Raw genomic sequence first — 12,281 nt, 5'->3', positions numbered from 1 at the left:
TCTTGTTCTCTGATCTTTGAAAGTGTACGAGGTTTCTAATAACATTAAGAACATATTCACTAGTACTTAACTAAAAATGCCGGACTCACTGAGTCAAATATTGATCCCAAATGTATCCATGTAATAAAGGATGAGATTAAGTATAAGCCTGATATTGGTGCTCCGTAAATAGATTCAACTGTAGGGACATGCTGGCATAATTATGGGCATAATAGGTGCCTGAAAGCATTGAGCATAATGCTAGCATAATAGGAAGAATATTTCAGCCATACTACAAATCCTTGATGGTCAAACTACATATTACAGAAAAAGATCGATACACTCTAATAGAACAGTCAATAACTCTAATAAAACAACCAGGCAGCTGACTGTTCTATTAGAGTATATCGATCTTTTCTGTCATATGCAGTTTTGAAGAGCAAAGATGTGCTTCAGCCACTTATTATGTGCCCATAACTGCAAATTTATTAGCAAAACATGGGAAATGAGGCATAAAGCTTGAGCATAATTTGAGCATAATAGGTAAAAATTTTGAGCAGTGCAGCATAGCATAATAGGCAGGTCCCTATGAATCAACTGACACCAGAGCCTGTAGGGCATTATCCCTGGGCAATTGCTTGTCTGCATATTAGCAAGCATATCTGTCCTCTTATGGTTTCAGGCTCAAGTACTTCCTGAAAATAATGCATCAGTTAGTTTTCCTCTGCATTTTGGGGATAACCTACTCAACTTCCACTTAGACAAATGAGCACTGCCTATATTACATTAACTATTTTGTAGCTAATGGGAGAAGAGATTGAGGAGGTGGGTGGTAGGGAAAGATAACAGCAACTTGCTGTAGCTGTTTATTGCAAATGTGCTAGCATTTTTGACTGGCCCCCTTGTAGACTTCTACTCCTTAAAGAACATATAATCTTACTGTATATTGTGCATGACAGTGAATATTATATTTTGTGCAAGCATGAGCATGAGCATTGATTAATACAGTAATTTACCCATAAGAATTCCAAAACAAATAAAGACATGCATAAGATATTATATCCTAGGATGCTAATACAACTCTCATTTACACAGGTGCAACATCACAGTGGACTAGCGATGAGCTTCAACGGATTGCTAACAAACAAACCCAAGTCCCTCTATTGCCTATCTATAACTATATCCTAAACCAAGTCCAAGTTTTATTATTGACTGTGAATAAAAATGAATTCAATGCCACAAAGAGTTACCTGAAACCACTAAAGGGACACGACAGTATCTACACATACCACCACAGGATTGATAGTCATCATTCAACTGACACAGCAATTTACTATCTAGGCCAGTATGGAGCTTGTGCAGCTGCAGTTACTAAAATTGATCCTGGTACAACATTACGAACTGGAGTAAGCCTTGCACCAAACTTGGCTTATCACTGTTTTCCTAATTTTAGTGCTATCATTGGTGTGGGTGTTGCCTGTGGAGTGGAACGAAAAACCAAACTACGTGATGTGCTTGTGTCTTCAAAGGTGGTAAATTATGACAAGGCAAGGGTAGAGGACGGAGGCTTTACTTCACGTGGTGAAGCAATACCAGCATCAGGTTATTTACAACAGATCTTCTCACAGACTAATTGGCCACATGCGTCAAAGGAAATTTCCAATCACTTATCAGGGATGCCACTACCACAGATACATCATGGGACTATTCTATCTGGCCCATACCTCATTGATGATGCTGAATTTAAAAATAAACTGTTGAAATCATTTTCTCCAGAAGCAATAGGAATAGAAATGGAAGGAAGTATCCTATTTGCAGCTATCCAACAAACAAAGACTCACTCTATCTTGGTAAAGTCAGTATGTGATTTTGGAGATGGAAATAAGAACAAAATATTTCAGCCAACTGCTGCAATGCTTGCTGCTGATTGTGTTAGACATGTTTTGAATGATCCTCAGGTACCAGGAATGCCTTCTAGGCAACCATCAATGAAAACCAAGTACCAAAGTGAGTGCATGGTTGTGAGAAATTTCTAGGTGTTGGCTTTTTAACAGAAGAAATAATGTATTAGAATGTAAAGATGCTGCACACAAATTTCTACATAAAAGCAACATCAGAATATTATTAACATTTTCCCCCACACTTATAGATATGTAGTTACAACTCAAAATGATTTATTAATGGACTTTCCTTGTATGCACAATGTTAGCATAATCAGTAGATAATTTCAGCACATTTAGTCTGTGGACAGAAATGTGATTGTATAAATTGCCATTGTACTCTAACAGCATAGGCACAATGTAATACACAATGTATTGTGAACATGCAATACATAATCAATGTTAGAGATAGAGTAGCACACAGTGTATGGCAGAAAACATCATTATCGTAACCTAACTCTTACAGTACATACAGTACTTGGCTGCTATAACAATGGCTTCAGGATTTCTTAAGCTAATTAATTGTGTATGTGATTTAATAAGCTCAGGAACTGGTTTAATGGTCGAGTATTATGTACATTACCTACACATATTTATATATATAATAAGAGTTGTATACCACCGATTATGCTTTTTAGAATTACCAGCAAAATCAGCCTATTATGATAGCTGGTTTTTACGATTTTTATTTCTAATTAGCTAAGCTTTATCACAAATACTGTACTACAACTATATAAATTGCAAAAACATATTATTTTAAACCTGGCAGTAATGTACTGTTGAACCTTGAATAAATGTTCCATCATTTTGGTAACTTAATAATGGGATTAAAAGCTGTAGTAATTTTCACAGTTTTTGTATATTATTTTTAAAATACATTTTCTTATTAATAAAGTGATTATTATCATTACACATATTGTACTGGAGATTCTGCCAACTATAATATGCTATCATTGTGCTTGATGCTTTTTAGGGCTGAGGCAATTATGCTCATGATTCTTTGCATTATTCTATTCAGAATTTCCTGGAAAAAGCTTGCATTATGTTCCAAAACTTATGCATTATTCTCAAAATTATTCCAATAAATTGAAATAGAAATGTAGAATTGACTGTTTATTTAAAATTCTATGGTTATTTATTGCACATAAACAAGATATTTCATTGTTCTATGCAAAAAATAGGAATTATTGCTTTATTAGAGTATAATAGGTGAATTTTCTATTAGAGTATTTCGATCCGGTGAATGTTCTATTAGAGCATATCGATTGTTCATCCATAAAATCTTTGATAATTCTTTCATAATGCTAGAATAATGATTTCTGGCATTATGCTGAAAATTATTCCAGCATAATTACCACACCCCTAATGCTTTTCCCCCCTTTTATCCAAAGTTTAATACCAACCCAAAACTGATAGTTAACAATTGTTGTAATTATCATTAAACTGTACCAATTTCTACATAATATCATTTATTGATCCCAAAACTCAGTCAAAGGTTATCAGATTTCTATGAGCAATGTAATAATGACGACCGCAATTCTTATAGATTAACACTGCTTTAACATCACTCAATAAAATTATTAATCAGTGCAATGCCAGTTATAAAGACTGCAGTATTGTTATGTAATGCAACTATTCACTTTTTTCACTCACTAGCTTTATTTTTATTTACAGGAATAGAAAGTATTGATTTGGCTAATTGTTTAAAAATACGCTATGAAAAAACACGCTTCATGACAAATGAAGATATGTGGCCACCAGAGCAAGTACACTTCACTCCACCACTTATCATACCTTATTTAAAAAGACTAAACATACATTTTTACAAGTCATTTGCCAAAGGGAAGGTTATTGGTGGAGCCAACATATTCACAGACTCTGGAGGATCACTTATTTCAGACCATAGATTGGATGATGAAGACATCCAAAGAATAAAGAATTCTAAAATAACAATAAATCTCAAAAACATTACCTCATCATTAGAATGTCCAAATAGTAATAGCCCTAGAATAGCACTCATAGAAGGTGCCCCTGGGATAGGAAAGACAGAGGTAATGAAAGAAATTGCTTACCGGTGGGCACAAGGTAAGCTCCTTACATCAAGTGATCTGGTGTTTCTCATTAATCTTCGACATCCGAAAGTGCAAAATACTAAATCATTGGATGAACTTTTTAAGTATTTCTGTCACAGAGAAAATATTCAGGTAGAGAATGTCGGTAATTATGTCACACATTTTTGCAAAGATAGTGGAAAACATGTCACATTTTTATTAGATGGCTATAATGAACTTCCAGAACACTTAAGAGAAAATGGTCTGATAGCAAGACTGATAAACAAAGAAGTTTTACCTGCAGCTGCTATAGTTATTTCCTCACGCCCTCATGTTTCAAGAAAGATTCGCCAAAATGTTAGCAGTTATGTGGATATCTTGGGATTTACAAAAGAGGAGCAGCAGGCTTTTATTGCGGAATCTCTGAAGAGGAATACAGAAAGTATTAAAGAACTGTCATGTTATCTTGATAGTCATCCTTCTATCAGCAGCCTTTGCTATGTACCATTAAAAATGAAAATTTTAACGTGGCTATTTATGGAAGGTGTCAAACCAAAGTCTTCTGCAGAATTATATGGCCTTTTCATTCTTCACACTATTCTCAACTTTTTAACTAAAATAAAGTTTCCTGGCAAAGAAAATATCACTAATCTTGATAACCTTCCCACCCCTTACAAGACAATTGTACAAGAACTGTATACCTTAAGTCTCAAGGCTATAGATAACAATCAACTTGTGTTTACTTTAGATGAAATAAAGTCCTGTTGTCCTAATATTGAAGAAATTCCAGGAGCCTTAAACGGCTTTGGATTATTGCAAGTTACAGAACATACTACCCACATGGGTAGCCCAACTAAGTTATTCAGCTTCATCCACTTGGCTATTCAAGAATACCTTGCAGCTTGCAAAATTTGTACTTTATCTTATCAAGAAGAATTACAGTTGCTTATAGAAAAGTTTGAGTATAAAAATTACTCTAATACATTTGCTTTGTACGTTGGACGAACAAAGGGACAGCGACAAGCTTTCAAGCACTTTTTGGCTGGTGGTGGCCAGCCTGGTACCATAGCTGACAAATTTTTAGAGAATAATGCAGAATGTTTGAGGTTGTTTTATTATTTCTCTGAAGCAAATGATGAAAAATCTCTTAAAATTGTGGAAAGAAAATTGTGTTATGAGAGAAAACCATCTTTCAATACACCTACTATACTTATTGATGCTGAGAAATTCTCTTTTTCATCAAATGATTTATACTACCTTACTTATTTCTTCTCACATTCATCCAGGAAGAGATGGGGAAAACTAACTTTGATCAGTTGCAACATTTTAGACACTGGATTGAGGATGCTTCATCAGACACTAATAAAAAATGGCATAACAATTAAATTTATTGAGTTGCAACTAAACTCACTGACATCAGATGTGACACCAGAAATTGTTAGCATTGTGAGTTCCTGTGAAACAGAACATTTGGCGATTGAGTTCAATTCATTCCAAGATAATTTGTCTTTATTCAGTACCACAACCTTGAACATACTTGCGATATTATACAACTTATCCTCCCATGAGGAAGTTAGAGGGTTGTTTTTTACACTAACAAATAACAAGTACAGCATGCTAAAAGGGCTTGGAGTTAACAGCAACTTTATTGATGATAAAACAATGCCTGAAATTATTAAGTTTTTACAACAGGAGCAATTATCAACTTTACGTTTGCTATCTGTTTATTCTAGTAACTTAAGTGCAGCAGGACTAATGGAAATATTTTCAACCTTGAGAATGAACAAACACAACAGGCTGAGCACAATGAATATTCAATGCAATTTTGTCAGTCAAGAATCAGCTATTAAAATAGCAGAGTTTTTAAAGGATAACAATTCATTGACTAGATTGTTTATAATTGGCAACATGTCAGCAGAAGCCATAAAAATAATCTTGAAGTCTTTAGAGCAAAATAACTCCTTAAGGTCTCTAAGTTTAAAGTATGCGTTTTCTGAGGAAACAAAGGAGATGGTAGAGTATGAAGAAAACATAGTCAATAAAAACAGAAGTGAAGGTTCTAAGTTGACTGTCAATCTTTATAGTGTTTAAAAAATATATAATTTATCAAGAGTTCATAATATTTTCTGTAAATGTAAAATTTACACATTCACACAAAAAAAATACAAAAACAGGCAGTTACATTTGTACATCTTGTAATAGCAGGGACTGAGTGGAACTGAAACTACATGATGGTTTGTCTGGTAGCTATTACTAACATAGATCAGTATATATTTTTCACTATCAGACCACAATTGTTTTAAACATGATTGCTGACATAATTGTAGAGGAACCAAAGAAGAAACATGAAACCAGTGCATGTAATAAATTCACAAAAGCATGAAAATTAAAACTATTATATTATAACAATAACTTGCTATATATTTACTCTATAATTATGTAACCGGATCTGTGAAAAGTGGTTTCAAATTTCCACATTTGATAAGTCACAACTGATCATGTGCTTACCCTATTGTCTTATAATTACAACTGGGAGTAGTACTATGTTAGGAGTGCAAGGTTACCGACTCACAGGCTGGTACCATACTCACAAGGAAAGTTATAGATTACCAAATACAATACTTACTGTACTAATGTCTGCCATAATACTTACTATTTTTGTGTAGTGACGTTCACTTACTAATTATGTAGTGACTGTCACTACCATGTAGTGACGTACACTACTGTGTAGTGAGGGTCACTACAAGTGTAGTGAAGGTCACTACAAGTGTAGTGAGGGTCACTACAAGTGTAGTGAAGGTCACTACAAGTGTAGTGAGGGTCACTACAAGTGTAGTGAGGGTCACTACGGTCACTACAAGTGTAGTGAGGGTCACTACAAGTGTAGTGAGGGTCACTACAAAAGTAGTGAACGTCACCCAAAATAGTGAGTATTGTGGCAGAAATTAGTAGTGAAATTTACTGCTGATTTTTACAATGTGGCAAATTTAACTATCTATTAGAGCAGTCACTCAGCAGCAGTGTAGCTTACTTTCTGTGTTGCTTTTCCTGCAAGTATTAGTAATGTGTGACTGGGCCGTGAAAACAGCTAGAGCATGTGGACATATAAACTTTGCCAAACATCATGCTATCACCATACAATTTGTGACTGATCCTGCAAAAATAGTGCATATGGGCATATAAAATTGTCTACTTTTTCACTCTGTGATGTGTCATAACTTTGTAATCCATTACTGCTTGGCCATGAACTTTTCAGCACTTATTAAAAAGTTGGTTACCTTTAAAATACAAGTTACCGAATACAAGTATTGTACCCCAATACTGAGATATGACTTGTTCAGTGATAAAGTGTAGTTTGTGCCCACATTCGAATTCCCTGCTTTTGCAGGCCCATGCAATCACATTTCATTCTCTGCACCAAACTACAACATAGGACATTGGAAACAGTGGAAATTGAAAACTGAAATTGAAGAAATGAAATTGATCAAAACTTGTGAAAATAGATAGTGCTCATCTCTTTACAAAGACTACCACTATGATAATACCTTTATGATAAGACCACTTCATTATAGTGACCACATTATTTAGATTTCAAATTATACTTCTTCAAGTATAATTATGTCTCAGGTAAGGCTAACTTCATATTCTCATTATTCAGTGACAATTTCAAAGCAATAATTACTAAAAAAGCTGTACTGTGATGAATTTGTAATAATTGTGTACAATGTCAATTATTGAGATCATAATTTAGACTCATTTTACTTTAGTGTGACCAAGATATCTATGAGACTGACAAAATTATGATTTATATACTTAGCATTAATGAGCATGAGGTGTTAACGTGAAGTAGCTACACCATATTATAGCTGTAGAGCTACTATAGCTTTTTGGAGCTGTACAATGAAGTGGCCCTATTAACAAGGTTAGGTAGCTACGTATATAGCTAACAGTATTTGTATTTTATGGTCTTGTATAGCCAGACTGGTTTTCTTATCACTGGGTAGAGGAATGCACATGATGTCTACTGAGAATCCACCAGACCCATATATCATATACTACAGGTTATTAATTAGCTAATCTTATGAACAAAATATATCAAAAAAGTCATTATAGTGTTCTTCATTGAACTGTCTTGTAAAGTGAGTCCGTGTACATTAATTTCATAAGTGTTTCTGCAATACTGGACTTATTTTTGAGGGACTTATTTTAGGCTTGAGTCAAATATGCTCAAAAGTTTCCCCAAATGCTTTCAGGAATTTCCCAAAATTTTCATTTATTATGCTCTTCAGTGTTCCCATTATGCTCCTAGGTTAGGCTGGTAGATTTGTTTTTGTCAATTATCACTGCTTTAAACTTCTTAGTTTACTAGAGTGGTATATCCCCAGTATATGGAACAGTTAATTGTTTGGTATTTTAGTAGCTTTTCAGTAAACCTGCATTCACTGATGTTTTACTGAGAGCTTTAAACTTAGTAAAACAATTATGTTCCATATACTTAAAGTTACTGACACTTTACTATGGGTACAACTACAGTAAAGCAGCTTAACAGATTAGTAAACTAAGAACCTTCAAGCAGTGTATACAGATATGCTCGACAATTGCTTAAAATGGGAACACAGAAGAACAAAGTCCATCATTTTCATGCTCTATATACTAAATCTTCAACAATATTGTTTCAGTTGACTTTTAATTTCATCTTCATAGAAGCTCTACTAGGACAAAAGGTCATCAAATGAGATTTAGACTGTTCCTGCTAAGTAGGCTTGAGTCTGTTATGCTCCAAAATTTGCCTATTATGCTTTTTGGCATTTCCCCAAATTTTTGCCTATTATGCTAATTTTTGTGCTTTTTAGAAATGCATTATGCTTTTATTTTGTGTTTTTTTCTTTGTGCAGAGAAGTTCTTCATATGGTAGAATGTAAATGGAGAAGTCAATTCAACTGCGACATTCAAATATAATAGCAATAGCTTGAAATTGGGATGTGCTATGGAGTTGGTAGGCATATTAGAGCAGGGGTGCATATCTATAGTCCCTCAAAAGTTATAAGGATATTCTTGTCTAATCTTTGTAGCTTTGTATGCAAATAATTATGTAGAAAATATTATGCATGAATTCTGATTGATCTTCTGAGTTGTAGCAATTGCTATTCAAAGGACAGCAACTGCTCAGTATAAAATGTGACTTGCATTTGCAGCACCATGCCAAGTACATATTAGCCTCCTGGGGACAAATACTTGAATGGTTCTCATTCTCTCTGCGTGCGATGACTGTTCTATTAGAGTGTTTGATTGAATGATCTATTAGATAATCTCGTCGATGAGACGCTTTATATAATACCAAATACAATGACTGAAGCTCACCTAAACTGCCTTGGTACTAGTTGGCTCATGACTACATGTGTCCCTATAAAACTCAAACCCACAATGAAAAGCATTCATTCTGTTGAGTGCAAACTTGTAGTAGCTAAAACTAGTGCATTTTTCTACTCGCTGTCAAGAATCATTTCACCATCCAAAACAGTTTAGCCATTGAATTTGTGACTATTATAGTAGAAGTTATACTTATTGTGGTGGAAATTTGCCCATTATGCTCTTAAATATGCTCCATTATGCCGGCATGCTTTTCATCCCCTATTATGCCAAAAATTATGCCAGCATAATCGACACAAGCCTACTGCTAAGAGAAACACCTATATATACTATCACTCCTTCGTACCTCCTTCTTACCCACAGATATTTGACTATAGAACTCTCTACCAGAAGAAACAGTTAATTCTCCTAAGTTATGTTCATTTATTAACTTATTAAGTGCATGGCAACTTGATATGCATTACACTTGTATCTGAGTCTTGCATAACAAAGAAAATAAAATTAGCAAAATTACTTACAATTAATTATCTTGAAACATTTTAATCAGTGAATGCTCTATTAGAGTATACACTACAAAGTTTGAGTGCTCTGTTGCAGTTCCCACTGACTGCTCCTCTATTAGGGAGTATCGATCTATGTTCATGGAATCAAGCTTGACAGTTTGAAATATCCACCTAATATGTTAGCATTGCGTTAGCATTTTAGCATTATGCTGGCATATAGTACTCCAGCCTATTATGCTTTTTAGTATGCTGGCATATTTGCGCAGGCCTTATTTTGATGTTAAAAATGAGAACTGATTATTGAGGCTTGGTCCTAAAGCTATTTTTAAACCTACTTCATGTGTCCACTGTAATGAAGTGGTCTTTGTAAAGAATTGCAATTTTATGGAGTTTTGACCAATTTCAGTTTCGAGTTTCAGTTTTCAATTTTCACTATTTGGTATAGGAGGCTGGTTTGGGTTTCTGATGAACTGTAGGGCTCCAGACTATTTTCTTGGGCCCACCCATATAAGGCTGGTTTTTGCAGTATTGTTTTTTTTTTTAAAGATTGATTAACTTGGTAGGTACAGTAGCTATAAAAGATATATATTACTGGCTAGAATAACATTTTGCAACTCTAGAAATTTTATTTAATGGCATTAATGTACTAAGTCAGTACAAACAGGATAGTGCAACCCCAAAATAAATAAGGTGTTCTCTGACACGTATATAATATTGATAATCGTGGTGTCTTTTAAGTCTATCATCACCAATAATGATAATATTAGTGACCGTCTCAGCAAAAACCCGACTTGTTCGCACAAGTATGCATATTGAAAAAATCGAAATAATAGCTAGCTAATTAAAATCTAATCAAAAACAGCCAAGCTGTAAAAAAGGAGTGCGGCCCTTGAAAAGGCCATGGTGAAAAAAGATGTGAAATCCAAGGTGGCGGCCAAGAAATGGCTGTGATGGTAGGTTAATGGTTACATTTTAATAACAACAATTCAGGTGAATTTGGTGCCAAGACCAAGCGGCACAAAATTCACCTGAATTGTCGTTATTAAAATGTAACCATTAACCTACCATCACAGCCATTTCTTGGCCGCCACCTTGGATTTCACATCTTTTTTCACCATGGCCTTTTCAAGGGCCGCACTCCTTTTTTACAGCTTGGCTGTTTTTGATTAGATATCACTTCTTTTTGTATTTGTATACTGCAAAGCCGGCCTATGGCTGGCTTTGGGGCTTTTTTAACCCATGTGTTTTTTTCTTTATTACAGGAAGAAGAAAAGAACTTAAAGAAGAATTTTAGTACTTCAATTATTTTTGATTTTATTAGTAATTATACAAATTATATACATATATTTATTACATGCCCATTATTCCCCACAGGATATTTTTTTTGCAGCTGATCTCTCTACTGGGTGACTTGAAATGTAGCTGAACTATATACAGGATGGTTTCTTTGTAGCTGAACTCTCTACAAGGTAACCTCTTCTAGCTGGTCTCTCTACAGGGTATTTTGTTTCTAGCTGAACTCTCTACAGGTGATTTGTTTGCAGCTAAACTCTCTACATGGTGGTGTTTTTGTAGCCGAACTCTCTACATGATGGTTTCTTTGTAGCTAAACTCTCTATAAGGTGACTTCGTCTAGCTGAACTCTCTACAGGGTGATTTTTTGTAGCTGAACTCTCTGCAGGGTGATTTGTTTGCAGCTGAACTCTCTACATGATGGTTTCTTTGTAGCTGAACTCTCTACAAGGTGAATTCTTCTACCTGATCTCTCTACAGGGTGATTTGTTTGTAACTGAACTCTGTACAAGTGCGTTTTTGTGGGTGATCTCACTGCAGGTTGATTTTTTTGTAGCTGAACTCACTAAAGGGTGATTTTGCTTGTAGCTGAACTCCTTGCATTGTATCTAGTTTCTAGCTGATCTCTCTACAGGGTGATTTGTTTGTTGCTGATCTCTCTACAAGTTGATTTGTGTGTAGCTGATCTATCTGCAGGTTGATTAATTTGCAGCCGATCTCTCTACAAGGTAATTTGTTTGTAGCTGAACTGTCTGTAGTAAAGTGATTTATTTGTAGCTGATCTCTCTGCAGGTTGATTTGTTTTAGCTGAACTCTCTACAGGGTGATTTACTTGTTGCTGAACTCTCTACAGGGTGTTTTGCTTGTAGCTACTCTCTACAGGGTGATATGTTTCTAGCTTATCTCTCTACAGGTTGATTTGTGTGTAACTGATCTCTCTACAAGCTGATTTGTTTGTAGCTGAATTCTCTGCAAAGTGTTTTGTTTGTAGCTGACCTCTCTTCAGGGTGATTTGTTTCTAGCTGATCTCTCTACAGGGTGATTTTTTTGTAGTTGACCTCTCTTCAGGGTGATTTGTTTCTAGCTGATATCTCTACAGGGTGATTTTTTGTAGCTGACCTCTCTTCAGGGTGATTTGTTTCTAG

General features: G+C 34.9%; 1 protein-coding gene across 1 annotated transcript in view; it reads left to right on the top strand.

The window, feature by feature from the left end:
• LOC136248195 (NACHT, LRR and PYD domains-containing protein 4C-like) overlaps positions 1–6,061 on the top strand; it is a 29,216-nt gene extending 23,155 nt beyond the window's left edge. The window contains exons 3-4 of the mRNA XM_066040006.1: positions 1,075–1,986; positions 3,594–6,061. Of these exons, the coding sequence (XP_065896078.1) occupies positions 1,075–1,986; positions 3,594–6,061 (3,380 nt within the window). The remainder of the gene's footprint in view (positions 1–1,074; positions 1,987–3,593) is intronic.
• The last annotated feature ends 6,220 nt before the right edge of the window (positions 6,062–12,281 follow it).

The sequence above is a fragment of the Dysidea avara genome, chromosome 2 (genome assembly GCF_963678975.1).
Source record: "Dysidea avara chromosome 2, odDysAvar1.4, whole genome shotgun sequence".
Classification (NCBI taxonomy): domain Eukaryota; kingdom Metazoa; phylum Porifera; class Demospongiae; order Dictyoceratida; family Dysideidae; genus Dysidea; species Dysidea avara.
The sequence above is the reverse complement of the archived record's forward strand: the minus strand, read 5'-3'. Positions and strand labels throughout refer to the sequence as shown.